At 55.2% G+C, this 18840-nt stretch overlaps 3 protein-coding genes across 4 annotated transcripts in view; 2 read left to right on the top strand and 1 right to left on the bottom strand.

The window, feature by feature from the left end:
- FKBP6 (FKBP prolyl isomerase family member 6 (inactive)) overlaps positions 1-10644 on the top strand; it is a 60618-nt gene extending 49974 nt beyond the window's left edge. The window contains exon 9 of the mRNA XM_059897211.1: positions 10338-10644. The gene's annotated coding sequence lies outside the window, so the exon portion shown is untranslated. The remainder of the gene's footprint in view (positions 1-10337) is intronic.
- Positions 10645-11026: 382 nt separating this feature from the next.
- FZD9 (frizzled class receptor 9) lies at positions 11027-13018 on the top strand. Its single transcript, XM_059896709.1, has one exon. It carries the CDS (start codon positions 11027-11029, stop codon positions 12797-12799), a length of 1773 nt encoding a protein of 590 aa, XP_059752692.1. The 3' UTR covers positions 12800-13018.
- A 4157-nt stretch (positions 13019-17175) lies between these two features.
- BAZ1B (bromodomain adjacent to zinc finger domain 1B) overlaps positions 17176-18840 on the bottom strand; it is a 67957-nt gene continuing 66292 nt past the window's right edge. For both annotated transcript variants that reach the window (XM_059895834.1, XM_059895835.1), the window contains one exon: positions 17176-18465. The gene's annotated coding sequence lies outside the window, so the exon portion shown is untranslated. The remainder of the gene's footprint in view (positions 18466-18840) is intronic.

Raw genomic sequence — 18840 nt, 5'->3', positions numbered from 1 at the left:
AGAAAATAGAGAACAAGAAAGGGCTCTTGCAAATTAAAAACATGATGGTTAAAAGTAAAAAGGAGCAGGAAAAGGAGAAATAATAATACAAGGTTGGAAGATAAAAATGAGGAAATTTCCCAGGAAGCCACTGAAAAGATAAAACAGTAGATAGACAGCAAAGAGTATCAGAGATCAATCCAGGACGTCCAACATCCACCTAATAGGCCTTATGCATCAGGCTCAGAGGGCACCACGCCAGGCCCACAGCACTTCTAGGGGCCCACCGAAAGGCTTTCTCTTAAAAGCAGGAAAAAATAAATCAATTTTAGGTCAAAAAGTGTTTTCATAGATAATATATTCATCTTTATACTAGTGTAGCCATAAAATACAGTTTTTAAAATTTTATTTTAATGGTGGAAGGGACCCAGGAAAGCAAAAGTGCCTAAAGACCATGAAAATCAAAATGTGGCCCCAGGCTTCAAGCGACAGCTTGAGACAACAGTTCACCCCAGAGTCCCCGAGAATTGAGTGGAGGATGTGTGTCTGAGGGAGGGAGTGAGAGCAGGCCGGGGTGGGGACCGGCAGTGACTGTGACACCCATTTGAGTGCAGAGCCCCAGCCCACGCTGTGCAGATCACCCAACCCTCCCAGCAGCCCTGGGACGCGGGCACCGCTGGAGTGTTCCCTTAACTGCCGGGAAAAGCGCAGCCCAGAGAGGTTGGGCAGATTAGCTAAGATGACAGCTACGGGGTATGATTTGAATCCAGGCCGCTGGATCCAGAAACCACGTCATGGCCTCCCACGGCCTGAATACCTCAAAAATATACTTGAGGTAGTCCCTGTGTGGGCGCCTGCAGAAATGTTAACACAAGCAGCAGAAAAAGACCTGTGGGCAGGGGGCTGGGGAAGGAGGGGTGCTTCTGTCCTTCACGTGGAATAACTCCCCCTGGCCTCTCCCCACCTCACACCTAGGAAAAGCCAGGAGCGGGGCGAGGACCAGGAGAAGCCAAGATGGATAGGGACACGCTCCCTGCCCATGGGAGTTTCTGGAGCAGCCCCCTGCAGAGAGACCAGCGGGTCTCTCAGACCTGCTGGCCAGGCCAGGGGAGCAAGTGGACCCGTCCGGTGGGATGACCTCAGAGGGAAGTGAGGAGGCAGGCCGCAGGCCTAGTGTCCGGAGGCCTGGGGTCCAGCTCTACCTTGCAGCCTCCCAAGGTTCAGTTTCTTCATCTGTAAAATGGGGGCAAGCAAGGTCATGGGTGTGAAAGGGCCTCGCCGGGCACAGGGACTGTTGGACGAAAGGAAGGGGAGGCAGGCTGTGTGGTGGAGAGCTAAGAAGGCCCTCCCTGGGCTGGGGGCAATGTCCACACCTTTTCCTCCACACGTCCACCCCTGTCTGAGGGACCACAGGGTCTGGAGTGGTTAAAGGTCACGGCCTCGCTGGGCTCCGCCCTCGCACCCTGAGAGGCAATGTGGCCTGAAGCCAGGGCTTGCGCTGGCTGCAGAGAGGGTTTGTGGGGGCAGAAGAAGCGTTCCAGAACACGCTAGGGACAGCCATCCCGGAGCCTCCCCCTGCGGAGGCGGGGCACAGTGATGAACTGAGGCCCGCTTGTCCTGGAGGCAGGTGACTTTCCTTGGGAGGAGCCACAGGGGGACCCCCAGCCAGCTAGCAGCCTCAGACAGGGTGGGGGTCCCAGACCTACCCGGCCCCCCTCTCCAGGGGCAGAATGAGGCCCACAGCTGCTGGGAGAGCCTGGGCTCCATCCGAGGCCCCTGGCTGGGCCGGGCAGGGTGGTGAGGGCCAGGCTAGGGCCTCTTTCCTCCTAGCTCGGCCGCTGAGGTTATTTTTTTCCCCTCGTTTGCTGCTGAATTTCCCTTCGAGTTGGATAAATAAGCAGCAGGTTCCAACGTCAACGGAACAGGAGCCCAAGCGGCCGCACAAAAGCAGCTTTCAGCAGCGTCAGGCACCTCTGGCCCATCCTGGCCGCAGGGTGGCCACAGCGCCCCGGCAGGGCTGTGGGGGGGCACGCAGACGCCACACCCCTTCCCAGCAGCTCCCCCCACCCCACCCCGCAGCCTCCGCCTCAAATGCCCTCCTCCCTCTCCAGGACTCACACGCTTGTCACCTCTTCCGGTCCCCGCCCACCCCCAGCAGAGCCCGCACTTGTCCTTCGACCCTGACAGCACTCCGCACAGACCGTGTAAAACCCTCCCTCCCTTAAAACCTTCCGACGCAGGCTCCCCATGGCCGGAGGGTCCAGCCCGGCTTTCCAGCATCCGCTGCTGTGGGCTCCAGGAGGCTGCTTCTGTTTTCTCTCCAAAGCTTCTGCGAAGGCTGTTCCCTCTGTCTAGAACATCCCCTGTCTCCTGCCTGGCTCCCACTGGGCTAAGCAACCCTGTTCAAGTATCACTCCCTCTGATGCCCGCCCCAGCTTCTCTCTCGTCACAGACATCAGCTGCCCCCAGAGTGGTCCCGATTCATCACCTGACCATGAGCAAACAGAGGGCAGGTTCGTCTCGTGTGCACAGCGCCTGCCCGGCCGCGCTGTGTGCTCTGGGGACACAGAGGAGGCACCCGGTTAGCGTTTGCAGCTCCACATCCCCGTAACGCCACACTCACCTTGCACGTACCTGAACTAGATGCATACTAACCTGTAGCGACAGCAGTTCAGGGGCGGCCTGGGGAAGGGACGGAGGGAACAAAAAAGCTTCGGGTGGTGAAGAATATGATGTTTTAAATTATATTTTAATTTAATTTTTTTACTGAAGTAGAGTTGATTTATACAGCGTTTTGCCAATCTCTGCTGTACAGCAAAGTGACTCAGTTATACACATAAAGACATTCTTGTTTATAATATTCTTTTCCATTATGGTTTATCACAGGATACTGAATACAGTTCCCTGTGCTATAGAGTGGGGCCTTGTTGTTTATCCATCCTACGTATAATACTTCAGATCTGCTAATCCCCCCTCCGCCCCGCCCGCACTCCCAGTCCTCCCCTCCCCCACCCCCCTCCCCCTTGGCAACCACAAGTCTGTTCTCTATGTCTGTGAGTCTGTTTCTGTTTCGTAGATAGGTTCATTTGTGCCATATTTTAGATTCCACATACAAGTGATAAAGAATATGATGGGTTTTTTAAATCTTGATGCTATCACTTGCCTGAAGCGAGTTTCTTCCATTCTTTCTAAGCCTGTTTCCTCATCTAGCATTTAGGGTAATAACCACCTCATGAGGGTGTTATGAGGATTAAATGAGATGTGAATTAATACTTAATAAATGGTAGTTTTATTAAGCTCATTTCACACTGTATTGACCATATATTAATACATATACCATTTATTAACATTTTAATGTACTACTTTTCAGTAAGAGAGTTGCATTTTAACTAGAGGATATTCATTATCTGGATCAATTGTGGTGATGATTTCCCAAGTATATCCTTATGTCAAAATGCCTCGAATTGTACACTTTAAATATGTGCAAGCTAATTGCACATCAATAGTGTACCTCAGTAATGCTGTAAAAAATTTCAAAGACCAATTGACCCAGCAAGTTCTCAGATTCTGTGCTATGGAAATAAAAGCACAAGTACACTCAGGGGTCAGCAAACGTCTCCTGCAAAGGGCCGGAGAGTAAATGTTTTCGGCTTTGCGGGCCATTTGGTCGCTATCATAACTACTCAATTCTGCCAATGTGTTATAGCTGGAAAGCAACCATAGATTCTACATAAACCAATGAGCATAGCTGTGTTCCAGTAAAACTTTATTTATAAGAACAGGCAGAGGGCCAGATTTGGACTACGGGCCACAGTTTGCAGATCCTGAATCTAGGTACATCTACCTATGTCAGGATCATAACAGAAACAACCTAAATGTCTATCCATAGGGGACTGGTTGAATCGTTTATAATAAACCCACACTGTGGAAATTAGAATGACTATTAAAAAGGATGGGTTGGATCCTGTGTGTTGACCTGTAAAGACCATTCATGGTAGATTATTTTTCAAATATTTTATTGCGAAAATGTAAAAATACACAGACTATTTAAAGTTTATAGCGAACACCTGAATGCCCACCATGAGATTCTACCATTAATATTTTACTACACTTATTTTTTATCATATGTCCATCCATCTGTGCATGATAGATTCTTAGGTGAGAAAATGAGGTGTAAAATGTACAATATGACTTCCATTTTAGTAAAAGAAAGAAAAGATCAGAAAAGACTGCACTATGTGTATTTGTGTTTGTAAAGTCTAGAAAAAAGTATCAGAAGAGATGCCTGAACTCTTTTTTTTTAAATTGTAGTTGATTTACAACGTAGTGTTAGTTTCAGGTGTACAACATAGTGATTTAGTTATATAGATATAGATATTCTTTTTCAGATTCTTTTCTACAATATCATAGGTTTTTACAAGATATTGAATATAGTTCCCTGTGCTATACAGTAGGTCTTTATTGTTTATCTGTTTCATACATAGTAGTATGTATATGTTAATTCCAAACTCCTAATTTATCCCACCGCGCCCCCCTCCCCCAGCCACCCTTTCCCCTTGGGTAACCATAAATTTGTTTTCTCTGTGAGTCTGTTTCTGTTTTGTAAATAAGTTTATTTGTATCATTTTTTTTTAGATTCCACATGTAAGTGATATCATGTATTTGTCTCTCTCTGACTTACTTCACTTAGTATGATAATCTCTAGGTCCATCCATGTTGCTGCAAATGGCATTATTTCATTCTTTTTAATGGCTGAGTAGTATTCCATTGTGTATACATCTTTTTTATCCATTCCTCTGTGGGTGGACGCTTAGGTTGCCTCCATGTCTTGGCTGTTGTAAATAGTGCCACTGTGAACAACTGGGGTGCATGTGTCTTTTCAACTCAGAGTTTTCATCTTTTCCAGATATATGCCCAGAAGTGGGATTGCTGGATCATATGGTAATTCCATTGTTTAGTTTTTTTTGTTTTTTTGTTTTTTTGTTTTAAACTTTTGGGTTTATTTAATTTATTTATTCATTTATTTATGGCTGTGTTGGATCTTCGTTTCTGTGCGAGGGCTTTCTCTAGTTGTGGCAAGTGGCGGCCACCCTTCATCGCGGTGCGCGGGCCTCTCATTATCGTGGCCTCTCTTGTTGCGGAGCACAGGCTCCAGACGCGCAGGCTCAGTAACTGTGGCTCACGGGCCTAGTTGCTCCGCGGCATGTGGGATCTTCCCAGACCAGGGCTCGAACCCGTGTCCCCTGCATTGGCAGGCAGATTCTCAACCACTGTGCCACCAGGGAAGCCCCTATTGTTTAGTTTTTTAAGGAACCTCCATACTGTTTCCCATAGTGGCTGCCCCAGTTTACATTCCCACCAACAGAGTAGTAGGGTTTTCTTTTCTCCACACCCTCTCCAGCATTTACTATTTGTAGACTTTTTGATGATGGCCATTCTGACCAGTGTGAGGCAATACCTCATTGTAGTTTTGATTTGCGTTTCTCTAATAATTCAGGATGTTGAGCGTCTTTTCATGTGCCTGTTGGCCATCTGTATGTCTTCTTTGGAGAAATGTCTGTTTAGGTCCTCCACCCATTTTTTGGTTGGGTCCTTTGGTTTTTTTTTTGATATTGAACTGTATGAGCTGTTTGTTTATTTTGGAAATTAAGCCCTTGTTGGTTGCAGGAGACGCCTGAACTCCTGATGCTGATTACCTGAGGGCAAGGGTTGCAAGGGAATTAGTTTTGAAAATTTGAAAGCCCTAATAAGAAATTTTAAAAACGCTTCTTTAGTAAGAATGAACAGTCTAGTCCAGCCCTTGACATCCCAATAAAGAGATCCTGAGGGCTTCCCTGGGGGCGCCAGGTGGTAAGAATCCGCCTGCCAATGCAGGGGACACGGGTTGGACCCCTGGGCTGGGAAGATCCCACATGCTGCAGAGCACCTAAGCCCGTGCGCCACAACTACTGAGCCTGCGCTCTAGAACCCATGAGCCACAACTACTGAGCCCGTGAGCCACCGCGTGCCACAACTACCAAGGTCCGTGCTCCTAGAGCTCGTGCTCCGCAACAAGAGAAGCCACTGCAATGAGAAGCCCGTGCACTGCAACGAAGAGTAGCCCCCGCTCGCCGCAACCAGAGAAAGCCCGCGCGCAGCAACGAAGACCCAGCGCAGCCAAAAATAAATGAATAAATTTATTTAAAAAAAAAAAAAAAAAGAGACCCTGAGTCAGAACCAGAGCTCGAGCTGCGGGGAGGTGGGCCCATTCCCTGAGCCTGCCCGGTGCGTGGGCAAGTGTGTGCACACTCGGGACTAACCAGGCCCCTGCGTGTCCTTGTGTGTGTATACACACTTAACACGCCCCCAGACCCACATACACAGCATGCATATGTGCTGGCGCCCACTGCTGTCTGCCCAGGCTGCTGTGTCCCTCCACAGCCACCCCCGCCCAGGAGCAGGCGTGTCAGTGTGATACCCCTTGAGTCCTTCATCACCCCCGGCAGCCCCTCCTGAGGGTTGTCCCAGGCACCTGGAGGAGGTGCAGCACGACCCTCCTCCTGGTTCCTGCTTACTCACGCGGACACCTCTGTCCCCCAGGGTCTAATCAGTACCCCTCCCCCAACCTCAGGCCCCACTTGCATGCAGCCTCTTCCAGAAGGATCTACGGCCACCTCCTCATTATGACGTTCTTTCATTCAACAAACATTTATGGGAGCCTACTCCAGGCTAGGCACCAAGACACCCAGGAGCACGGCCCGGCCCCTGACCTCCAGAAACTCCCAGGCTTATGGGGAGACAGGCGCAGTCGTGGTGGCTGCAGGGCACAGAGGCAGGCACCAGGGCCATCGGGCAGGGGGTCATCCTGGAGGAGGCAATACCAGGGTCAAGCTGCAGAAAGGTCAGCATGTGTCCTGTGGGGTGAGTGGTGGCTGCGGTCAGGGAGGACATGGTAAGAAGGGAAGACCGGAGCGCTGGGGTTGCGGGACACGGGTCAGGAGGGTGTTCCTTCCCACTTGTGTAGGGCAGCTCATTGGCCCACAGCCAAGGGCCCCCAGGAAGGGAGTCTTCTCCCACCCCCGCCCCGGGAGGAGGAGTTGGGAGGGGTTCCATTCCCACCTCGCCCAACTCTGGCCCTTCTACCCAGTGAGCAGGAGTGGGGGTGGGCATGGATGGTAATCTCCCTCCTCCCCGTCCCCTCTGGTCCTCCTCCTAGTCTCCTTTTCAGTGAGTGCCTGGCGTATTGTTCCGCCTTTGTAAAGAGGCAGATCGAGTGACAAAGCAGGGTGGGTGGGCAGGCAGCCCAAGAGGCCTCTTCTCTCCCAGGCAGCATCTGCATGGGGGAGGGGCTGTTCTACACCCCCCACCTCTGGCTTCCAGGAGCAGCTGTTGTCATGGTGACAAGCCTGGCATCCCATGGCTCCTGGGGCATCCTCCCCACTGTGGCTGCCGGAGGAAGGGCCCCCGGACTCCTCTCCACCCTGGTTGGGGGCGGGGGCACAAAAAAACCTGGCTCCCTGGACAGTCCTAGCAGGGGGAAGCCTCCAGCCTTCTGTGCCTCCCAATCCGGCTGCCTGCACAGGGGCAGCTCCAGAGCCCCCGCCTCCTACAGACACTGTGATGTGGTGGGCTCAGGCCATGCACCTCTGTCATCCGTGCATCTCTGCCTCCTTGGGGCAAGATACAGAGAGAAATAAAATGTCCCCTGGGTCCTTGAGCAGCTGCTGGCATTGGGGCAGAGGGAGGAGATGGATGGAAGGCTAACAGTACATGAGTGTACAAGTGGGGGACAGTGGGTGGGCAAGGACTCTGGGCCCACAGAGCAGAGCCTCCAGCCCCATCCAGGAGAGCTGGGGGGCTACCCCTAGGAGGCTGGTGTGCCCAACAGAGCAGAAGAGAAGGGCCTTCTGGGCTGGGGAGATTGGAGGCATGGCGTGGCATGGGTTTCCAAGGAGTTGGTCGTGGCAGGAAAGGAAGAGGCGGACGGGGGCTACGCCTGGAAGGGCTTCTGCTGCCGTCCCCAGGAGCATGACCTTCACCCTGGGCAATGGGAAGCTGCCACTGGCATTTCGGGAACCTCCTTGACCAGGTGGTCGAAGCCAGGTCCTTTTTTCAAAGTTACCCTATTTCTGTGCTACCTCTTTGGGAAGTTCGGGAGCTTGCCGCCGCGCCTCTCCCGGCTCAGGTGGGCCGAGTTTGTATTTCTTGCAGGGCACAGGGCTGGCTGCATCTCCATGGAGTCCCAATCTCTCGGGTCGTCTTGGAGAGCGAGAGGCTGGGTGCTTCTCCCTTCCCTGCTCCAGCACAGCTCTAAGAGGAGGTGAGCACTAATTACAGCTGCTGCCCCGACTCCTTGCTGTGCCTCCACCACATGCCAGGCTCTACAGCAGGGCAGTGTTGGCCGAGCAGGGCCAGCTGGGCAGGTGCCCTTGCTCTGGTGGTGACAGGCAGCCTCATGCAGTAGAAGAGCCTGAATGCCATCCCTGACCCTTGTGAGGTGTGTAATCCCAGGCAAATATCTTGAGTTTTCTTTTTTTTTTTTTTAATTTTATTTATTTTATTTATTTATTTTTGGCTGCACTGGGTCTTTGTTGCTGCGCGTGGGCTTTCTCTAGTTGTGGCGAGCGGGGGCTACTCTTCGTTGTGGTGCGCGGGCTTCTCATTGCGGTGGCTTCTCTTGTTGCAGAGCACGGGCTCTAGGCATGCGGGCTTCAGTAGTTATGGCACGTGGGCTCAGAAGTTGTGGCGCACAGGCTTAGTTGCTCTGCAGCATGTGGGATCTTCCCGGACCAGGGCTCGAACTCGTGTCCCCTGCATTGGCAGGCGGATTCTTAACCACTGTGCCACCAAGGAAGCCCCTCTTGAGTTTTCTGAGCCTCAATTTCTCATCTGTAAAATGGGCACAGAATTCCTTGCAGGGCTGTTATGAGAGTTTAAAAAGTCACTGTGTAGGGCTTCTCTGGTGGCGCCATGGTTAAGAATCTGCCTGCCAGTGCAGGGGACAAGGGTTCGAGCCCTGGTCCGGGAAGATCCCGCATGCTGCGGAGCAACTAAGCCCATGCGCCACAACTACTGAGCCTGCGCTCCAGAGCCCACGAGCCACAACTCCTGAAGCCCGCGCGCCTAGAGCCCGTGCTCTGCAACAAGAGAAGCCACCGCAATGAGAAGCCTGTGCACCGCAACGAAGAGTAGCCCCCGCTCACCGCAGCTAGAGAAAGCCCGCGTGCAGCAACAAAGACCCAACTCAGCCAAAAATAAAAAAAAATAAAAAAAATAAAAAGTCACTGTGTAAAATGCCTGGCCCAGGGCCCACTTGGCTCACCGTGGGTCCTTGACCAGTTTCCGAGGCCCCCTGCAGTGCAGGTCACTCCCTCAGTCCTTCATCTGCTTGGCACCCCTGAGCAGCTGCTAGGGCTGGACCTATGCCGAGCGCTCACGCGGAAGCTGAGTCTGAGTCTTCCAGGTACCTCTAGGCCAAGGGGGTGAGGGCAGACGGGGGTGGGCCATGGAGGAGGGAGGCAGTGTCTCAGGGAGCTTCAGACCAGAGCAAGGCCCTTTGGGTGGCGTGCTGGATGGCACTCGGGTTTCACCCACAAAGCTACCCGGGAACCATGGTGGGAACCTGGCTGGGCAGAGGCGGGAGGGCGGAGGGCCTTTGGGACTCCAGGCGGCCCCGGGCAACCTCAGCCTCTCAGAAACACCTTCCCAACCTGAGGGTGGATGAGTGGGGTGGTGTCGGCAGCTCAGGGGTCGCAGTCTCAGACCTCACTCACTTATTGTCACCGGTCACCACGAGGCCAAGTCATATTCCTAGGACTGCCTTGATTCGTTCCATCTGTACAAAGGGAAAGGCAGTCCTCTCCGCTCCCCGCGGTTTCGCTGCTGCCGGTGGAAGCAGAGTGAGTAAGCTGGTTATCTTCCTGACAGCTATCTGGCTTAGGTGAGGAGGGTATGAAGTGAATTAAAATATTCCACAGGTGTCACTGTACGCGGTCCCCTGCTCTGCTGTCTGGGGGGCCTGGCGGGGGCGGGAAGGGGGTGGTGGACGTGGTTCAGGCAGAGAGCGGCAGGCTCTCTGGGCCGAGAGGAATTCACAGGGGAAAACCTGTACCAAGGGAGCGCAGAGGACAGGAGGGGAGGGGGCAGAGGGAGACGGGGTCCTCCAGCTCTGTGCGAAGCAGTTTTCAAGCGGTCCCGAGGCGTCAAGGGGCACCCTAGACAGCAGAACCTCCCGCGGATAGGGTGACACCTCCCCCGAGGCCCACCTGGGAAGGGGAGAAGGTACCATTCCTGGACTGCGGAGAGAGACAATGAGGTCAAGTGCGCAGTGTGACGGGTAAGTAGCACGTGAGCAACAAATGAATTGTTCATTTCTACAGGATTATCTGCCGGTTTTACAGAAAAGGAAACAGAGCGAAGAGCCCAAAGCCACATACAACTAGTGAAGAAGCAGAGGCTGCACTTGAACTGTCCCAGAGTACACGGTCGAGGCGTCCCACGCGTTAAAAGCCTTAGAAATCGTCCCGCCTGGGGTAAAAAGAGGTGATGCGGTACGGTGGCAGGGAAATCCTCCGGCTGACTGTCTTGTCGCGGGGAGAGGTTGGGCAGCAACCCACTCAGAAGGGGAAGAACCGAGTGTGAGCGGGCAGACGAGGTCGCTTGTACACCCCGCCCCGCCAGACTGCGCCCGGGTTGGTGCCTCCCCGCGCAGCTGCGAGACGCGGCGCCTTTAAAGCCCGGCTGGGGGCGTGCCCTGCGCGCTGATGGCACGCCCATGGGCGTGTCCGCCCGGCGCCCCGCCCCGAGGCTTGTAGCCGCGGCCCCGGGAGGCGGGGCACGCTCTGGCTCGGCGGCCGTTCGAGTGGCGGCGGTTCGGCAGCTCGGCGCCTCCTTTCCCTCCGGCGGCTTCCCCGCTCGCTGCCCAGGGCGCCCGGCCGCGCCCTGACAAACGCGGCCAGCTCGGCTATGGCCCGCGCCCCGCGACGTGGCGGGCGGGCACGGGGGCGCCGGACGGCGCGGCCAGAGTGAGGCGAGGCCGCCCTCCCGCCCTCGGCCGGGGCCGCCCGGGATGGCCGTGCCGCCGCTCCGCCGGGCGCTGCTGCTGTGGCAGCTGCTGGCGGCGGGCGGCGCGGCTCTGGAGATCGGCCGCTTCGACCCGGAGCGCGGGCGCGGGCCGGCGCCGTGCCAGGCGGTGGAGATCCCCATGTGCCGCGGCATCGGCTACAACCTGACCCGCATGCCCAACCTGCTGGGCCACACGTCGCAGGGCGAGGCGGCCGCCGAGCTGGCCGAGTTCGCGCCTCTCGTGCAGTACGGCTGCCACAGCCACCTGCGCTTCTTCCTGTGCTCGCTCTACGCGCCCATGTGCACCGACCAGGTCTCGACGCCCATCCCCGCCTGCCGGCCCATGTGCGAGCAGGCGCGCCTGCGCTGCGCGCCCATCATGGAGCAGTTCAACTTCGGCTGGCCGGACTCGCTGGACTGCGCGCGGCTGCCCACGCGCAACGACCCGCACGCGCTCTGCATGGAGGCGCCCGAGAACGCCACGGCCGGCCCCGCCGAGCCCCACAAGGGGCTGGGCATGCTGCCCGTGGCGCCGCGGCCCGCGCGGCCCCCCGGCGACGCCGCCCTAGGCGCCGCCGGCGGCACCTGCGAGAACCCCGAGAAGTTCCAGTACGTGGAGAAGAGCCGCTCGTGCGCGCCGCGCTGCGGGCCGGGCGTCGAGGTGTTCTGGTCGCGGCGCGACAAGGACTTCGCGCTCGTCTGGATGGCCGTGTGGTCGGCGCTGTGCTTCTTCTCCACCGCCTTTACCGTGCTCACCTTCTTGCTGGAACCTCACCGCTTCCAGTACCCGGAGCGCCCCATCATCTTCCTTTCCATGTGCTACAACGTCTACTCGCTAGCCTTCCTCATCCGGGCTGTGGCTGGGGCCCAGAGCGTGGCTTGCGACCAGGAGGCGGGTGCGCTCTACGTGATCCAGGAGGGCCTGGAGAACACGGGCTGCACCCTCGTCTTCCTGCTGCTCTACTACTTCGGCATGGCCAGCTCGCTGTGGTGGGTGGTGCTGACCCTCACCTGGTTCCTGGCGGCTGGCAAGAAGTGGGGCCACGAGGCCATCGAGGCCCACGGCAGCTACTTCCACATGGCGGCCTGGGGGCTGCCGGCTCTCAAGACCATCGTTATCCTGACTCTGCGCAAGGTGGCAGGGGATGAGCTGACTGGGCTCTGTTACGTGGCCAGCATGGATGCCGGGGCGCTCACGGGCTTCGTGCTGGTACCCCTCTCCTGCTACCTGGTGCTGGGCACGAGCTTCCTCCTGACCGGCTTTGTGGCCCTCTTCCACATCCGCAAGATCATGAAGACAGGGGGCACCAACACAGAGAAGCTGGAGAAGCTCATGGTCAAGATTGGAGTCTTCTCCATCCTCTACACTGTGCCCGCCACCTGCGTCATTGTGTGCTACGTCTATGAACGCCTCAACATGGACTTCTGGCGCTTGCGGGCCGCAGAGCAGCCCTGCTCGTCAGCCACCACACCCGGCGGCTGGAGGGACTGCTCGCTGCAAGGGGGCTCAGTGCCCACCGTGGCTGTCTTTATGCTCAAAATCTTCATGTCGCTGGTGGTGGGCATCACCAGCGGCGTCTGGGTATGGAGCTCCAAGACTTTCCAGACCTGGCAGAGCCTGTGCCACCGCAAGATGGCAGCTGGCCGGGCGCGGGCAAAGACCTGCCGGGCCCCCGGGGGCTATGGCCGTGGCACCCACTGCCACTACAAGGCCCCTACCGTGGTCTTGCACATGACTAAGACGGATCCTTCTCTGGAGAACCCCACACACCTCTAGGGACACAGGCCTGCGTGGGGCGGCTGTTGCCCCCTCCTAGCCCCCCTCCGGAGGAGACAGCTGACTAGCAGCTGCCCAGCTGTCAAGGTCAGGCAAGTGAGTGCGAGGGGCCGAGGACCAGGGCGGGGAGACTCTCCTTCAACCCTCACGTGTCAGGACCCAGTGAGGCTCACTCCCCTGTCACCTAGTGCAAGGGGGTGGGCCTGGCTGAGTCCCCCGCAGGGCCCTGGGGGTGGGGGCATGTGGAGAGGGGGAGGGCTAGAAGGGGGTGTGGTCCAGCAGAGTTTATTTAATGATGTAATTTATTGTTGAGTTTCTCTGGAAGCTGTGACTAGAATAAACCCCCGTGTGGCACCGCTGAGTCTTCTCTGGACTGGGAAGGGGGAAGGTAGGAGGGTGAGGGCCCTGCAGGAGTCTCCCTTGTGAGCAGAGCTGGTGGCGAGTTCTGGGCTCATCCCCTGACCCCGTTTTCTGGCTCTCCATCAATGGGGAGGACATCCTGCTGTGAAACAGCTGTGTTTTGCAGGAGTCCCAGATTCTTCTCCTCTTTGCTCCTTTTGGCAACCTGCTTGCCTCTCTGAGCCCTGGGTTCCTGCTTCCCAAAGTGAGACTGGGATGCCTGCTGGGATACTCAGGGAATCCCCTGGGATGACACTGTCCCCGCCCTCTGGCCGGGGGGAGTCTAGCCTGTTTGGGGGCTGTGGGTAAGACTCTGCTTTCCTCATTTTGTATAATAAATGAGGGCATCAGCCTATCTCAAAGTTTTCCTTGGAGGCTCAGGATCTGTTCCCACTGTCTTTCTGGCCCATCCTGCTGTCCCCTCTCTGGGGCCTGAGGGCCAAGGCCCAGCTGACTGTCCTCATTGCCTCTGAAGATTGCTGATGTGATGTGGCCACTTCACTCCTTGGGGCCCTAGTCAGGGCACACCACCCTCTCGTCCCTCTGGGTGGAGATGGGGCTGGACTGTTATATGGGCATCTTGGTAGCAGACACAGGCATAGAGACAGCCCTTGAAGATAGTGGAGATTGGGTCCCCAGCTCCTAAAGGGCTGCGGAAAGGTTTGAGGTGTGAGCACAGCAGTGAGAAACGGGGCAGGTGCTGGGGCATGCACATGGCTCCCGAGGCAGCTCCCACATTCGTGTGCCGGGATAGGAAAAGGTACTGCGCCTGTCTGTGTGCCGGGGAGGCCCTGGGGCTGCCAGGACCTGCGCCACCTCCGTGTGTGGCCGTCCCGGAGACCCTGTCAGCGTGGAGTCAGACCTCAGCGCCCTATCTTAGCCTCTGCTTTGGCCACTGTGACTCCAACCAGGTGAGGGTCTTGGTTCCTGTCCCTGGGTGCATGACACGTTCAGTGTCACTGTCAGGAGGCCCCAGGGTCCAGCCCCACTGCCAGCCAAGGGGAGGCCCAAGGTCAACTGCTTCATATCACAGTAGGGCTGAGCCCCCAAACCCAGCACCTCTCCAGCCAGAGCCCTTTACCCTGCACCAACCACCAATCTCACAGCAACAAGAAAGAAACCAAATGGAGATCAAACAGGTGGCATCAGCTCCCTCAGGAGGTGAGGGGGGAGAGGGCTGTCCCTCACAAGGGACAGTACTGACCCCTAAGGGAATTTCGCAGCCCTCACACCTTTGCTGCTGGCAGGTGGAATGTGCCCCCGCCCCCCCAATCTAAATCCTTCTCTTCTCATAGACACAGGCTAAGTCCTCATGCCTTCTCTGACCAGTGAAACCAAGTGACCCTAACATGTGGCAACTCGCGGGGGAGGGTCCCTGACTGAGAAACAGAATGAGCTTAATGAAGGTGACAGGGGCCCAAGGTGGGAGTGGGAGGGGGAGTGGCTGCACCGAGCCGGGCTTAACAGGCCAGGTTTGCGGGGAGCCGACCTGAAACTGCTGAGGGCCTGCACTAGGGCAGGGGCAGCCGGAGGCAAAGGAGAGGATTCTGGAAACGGGAGGAGAAAGGCAAGTGATGTGTATGGGCCAAGGGTGGAGGGGAGGGCGAGCATCAGGAGTGGCACCAATTCACCCAAGTCCTTGCCAGTCAGTGGGCACTTGGCTGTGTCCCACTCAGCGGAAGCAAGACTGGCTTCCAGGACAACTGGGATGGCGGGGGGTGGGGGGGCGTGCAATCAGGACAGGCCCCAAGGGGGCTCTGCTTTGAGGCTGAGATGGTTCACATAGGCCAGGACCTGGGAGGGAGGGAGGGCGGGCGGGCGGGCCTTGCCAGCTAAGGCTTCTCAGCGCTGGACGACATTATGGAAAAGTCCCAGACCCTAGAGGAAAAGGAAGAAGGAAACATTATTAAAGACCTTTTACAGAAGTCCTCCATCTGATCCTCCTCTCCCCGTTTTGCAGACAAGGGAAGTGTTTGAAGGGCTCGGTTGGCTCAAGTTCACACAGCCAGGGAGACTGTGGCCTCCAGAGCCTGTGACTTCACACCATGGAGTCCATCGGGGCATGGGGTGAGAGGAACAGGGTGGGCGTTACAAAACCTAGGGCGGTTTTGTCCAGAGAAACCGGTCCCACAGTGGGACTTCCCCCCACCCCCAAAAAGGAGATTCCAGAACCCAATGGAAACACCTCAGAAGCCAACACCTGCCGGCCTGTGCGCTGTGTGCCCCCGACCCCGCCCCTTCCCTCAGGGGCCTAGAAGCCCAGCACAGGGCCCCTTAGAGCAGCACGTCTGTGCATGTGTCCACGCCAGCTGAGCCTGTCTGGGGGCTGAGCCTGTGCTTGTTCTTTAAGGAACTTCTGAGCACTGACCTCAGTCAGTATCAGTTCCAGGGAAACAATTCAAAGTTCACTGGAGTCAGCAGGGGTGATCTTGACTGAGGTCAGAGCGAGGAGAGGCCGCGCCCCCGGGGTGGGGGTCAGTAGCTGCCCTCACTCTCTGCTCAGTCCCACCCTGAAGGAGGAAGCTCCAGGACGGTCCCCGTGTGGAAAGGCCTGGGGGTCCTGGGCGGGGGTAACAGAGGAGCAGCCTTCTCCCCTTACCTGGTCTAAGTGTCTCGCTCGGTACCCTGCGGAGGGGACCCTGGCTCTCAGGCAAGTGGGAGACCTGGTTCCCTAGTGGAAGCAGCACCGCCCGAGTAGCCGCTTTGGAATCCAGTCACCAGCTCACTGCCACCCTTGATTGTGCCCCCTCCCCAGGGACAGGGTGTGAGGAGAAAGAAGAGTAGGCAGGAAGAGGGGTTGGTCTCTGTTGATTGCCAGCGTAATCCAGACCCGTCCTCAGGAAAAATTTTTCTTGTCTCCATTTGCAGTAGTCAACCCAAGTTAGGTTTCTCCTGATAGGGAGGAATGGGCTGGGATGGCTGAATAGGACCAGGATACAGAGCCTAGATGAGGTGACAAGGCCCCACAGGCGCTGGCCTGGTGTAGCCTAAGAAACCCACTCCAGGAATAGGACTTCACAGGTGTGGGTGGGCTGGGAGCCCCAAGTCCAACCGTGCCTGTGTGGAAAATGCCTGGAGGTTACACAGCTCCCTCCTCCAGAGCTTGAGGGCTGGTCAAATTCAGTTCGACCTTGGGGCAAACCACTTCCTCCCCTGCGGGACTGAAAATCCCTGAGTGCTTGGCGCAGGCCTGGCTCAAAGCCCACGCTCACCAAGGCCACGAAGGGAGTCGGTGGCAGAACCCGCACCCAGGACTTAGGTTTCTCCTCAGATTTCTTCCTATTTTACCTTATGCCATCCCTGGTGCAGCTGGTCAGGAACTGGCAGTTTCGCTTCTCAGTGAATGGGATCGGGCAGTGGCCCTACAAAATCCTGGAACTCCACAGGCAGGTTGCCAGCCAGCAGTGATCTACTCAAATTAGCCACTCTGACTTTATAAAAACTCCCAGCATAAAATATAAATGAAGGCATGAATAAAACAAGATTGGCTATGTAGTAGAACTGTTGAAGCTGAGTAGGTGGGAATTTGTTCTATTTCCACTCTTTTTGTGTATGTTTTATATTTTCCTTGAAAAGTGTTTTAAAATGTCAAGAGTTTCCCCCAAGAATGAGTCGTGAAGGACTACACAAGTTCCCATAACGAAGCCTTAAAAAATACTTTCTCCTAGTTCTTAGAAGTTTCAAATGGAATTGGGGGGAGGGGGGTGGGTGTTGAGACAAAGACAAAGCCAGGAGAGGCTTGAAGGTCACGGCTTCGATTACCCAGGGCACCAGAACTGTCTCCTGGAAGCTAAGAAATGCAGTAGATGGATCTGACCTGTGGTTAAAAAGACTAAGTCAGAGGAAGTCCTCTGCAGAAGAACAGGCTCCAAGAGTCCATGAGAAACCAGCGCTCGCTCGGGACTGCACCACCCTCCAAGAGCACAAAGAAAAATTCACCAGAATTGTTTCTTCTTTATAAACACAAGTACATAATGTTTATTTGAAATTCCGATTTATTACAAGTTTACCCTTTAATGGGGCCCTTCCTCCTTAAAGACAACTTAAAAAACAACAAAACTCAGGGGTCACTGAAGTGGGAACACGGAATTCTCACTGTTAACAAGAACAGACTGGCTCTAGGGTAAGAGGCAGGGCAGGTGTCGGCGGCTGGGATTGTGAAATTGTAACTTCAGTGCTAACTCCAAGCCTGGGGGAGCCAAGATGGTAAACCTATCCAGCAGCCCCTGGAGCAAACCCCAAGGAGGCAAGGAGGCCAGGGGATAGGACCACACCTTGAAGTTTCACTTTAAGAGGCTTTATTCTCAGGTTCTGTGAGCTGCAATCCCCTTGGTGGACTTCTTTTCCCTTACTTTAAATAGGTACAGAAGAGCTTAGGTGCTCCCATTTTTCCAAATTCAAAGCAGACAGAAAAGAAAATTAAACCCTGTTTTGCGTTTTTATCAAAATCTGCCATAAAAGGGAAAGAAGACTACAAAGTTCTGCCTAAACATAACTACTAGTGCTAGACTCACTGTAGGAAGGGGCCGCTGAGCCCCTCCTCCTGCCCTCCGCCCCCCACCCCGGCACTGAGCACTGAGAGATTCAGGTTCTTGGGGAGCCTGAGTCTGAGGCCAGAACAGCACAGCAGGGGCACTGCACACAGAGGCGGCGGAAGCAGCCACCAGGGCAGGCAGAGGGACCGCGTCCATGACCAGGTCCCCACTGCTGGCCCTGATAAGCCCCAACCCAACTTCTCTAAAGGAGAGACAATGGGCCAAGGGAGGAGACTGGGCAAAGTAAAGCAAACACGTTATCATATAAACTGTACTGTACATGTGCTAAAGCAAGATGACAGAAATATTTTTACAAGATGTTCTTTATACAATATCACTGCTGAAACAAGCAACTTTTAATAACTAGAAAAGTCAATTTAAAAAAAATTAAACATTTAAATTCTTCCTGCTTTTCTTCTGCTCCCCTAAGAGCTTGTCTGGTATGTGGGTGGGCTGGGCTCCAACACCCCTCTGGCCAGACCCATCAAAGTAAAGGTTATATGCATGGTTACAAGCAGGGCTCCAGTCTCTGAGTGAAGTGCCTTAGGGTTTTTTTCAGGGGGCGAGGTGGGGCGGGAGCGGGGAGAGAGCTGTCACAAGGAAGGGGAGGGGTACTCAGGAATGGCTACAGGACATATCCCTTTACTCTGCCAAGATCAACTCAACAGACCACAACTGTTTCATGATGCTGGTGAACACAGAATTCTGTATGGCACTCACTGATACCGTCACCTGAGAGGGAGGGAGGGAGAGACAGAGCACAGGCTTAAAGAAACAAGACTGTGTATAAATATAGATTAAAAAACCCAGTTGGCCTGATTACCCTTCATCCTTCTACGTAATACAGTAATCCCTCCCCTGGAGACCAGAGGGCTTGGCACTGTTGTGGTGGCCAAAGTGGGAGGGACCTTAGGCAAGAAGAAAGAAAAGGAATTGGGTTCACAAGAAAAGCCATACCCTGGGACTCGTCCTGGAAACTCTCGGAAAGGGGGGTTAAGGCCATCTATCCCCCACAGTATTTCTGGGCAAAGACCACCAACCCAGTATTAGGCTCTCCAAAGTGCTCTGCTTGATTAAGGCCCATGGAGAGTTTGGGAGACACGGCAC

Source organism: Balaenoptera ricei, chromosome 15, assembly GCF_028023285.1.
Source record: "Balaenoptera ricei isolate mBalRic1 chromosome 15, mBalRic1.hap2, whole genome shotgun sequence".
Taxonomy (NCBI): Eukaryota; Metazoa; Chordata; class Mammalia; order Artiodactyla; family Balaenopteridae; genus Balaenoptera; species Balaenoptera ricei.
This window is presented reverse-complemented; position numbering and strand designations above follow the sequence as displayed.

What these genes read in the sequence shown, in the direction of transcription:
- FZD9 (XM_059896709.1), top strand. Translation starts at nt 11,027, where the DNA reads ATGGCCGTGCCGCCGCTCCGCCGGGCGCTGCTGCTGTGGCAGCTGCTG.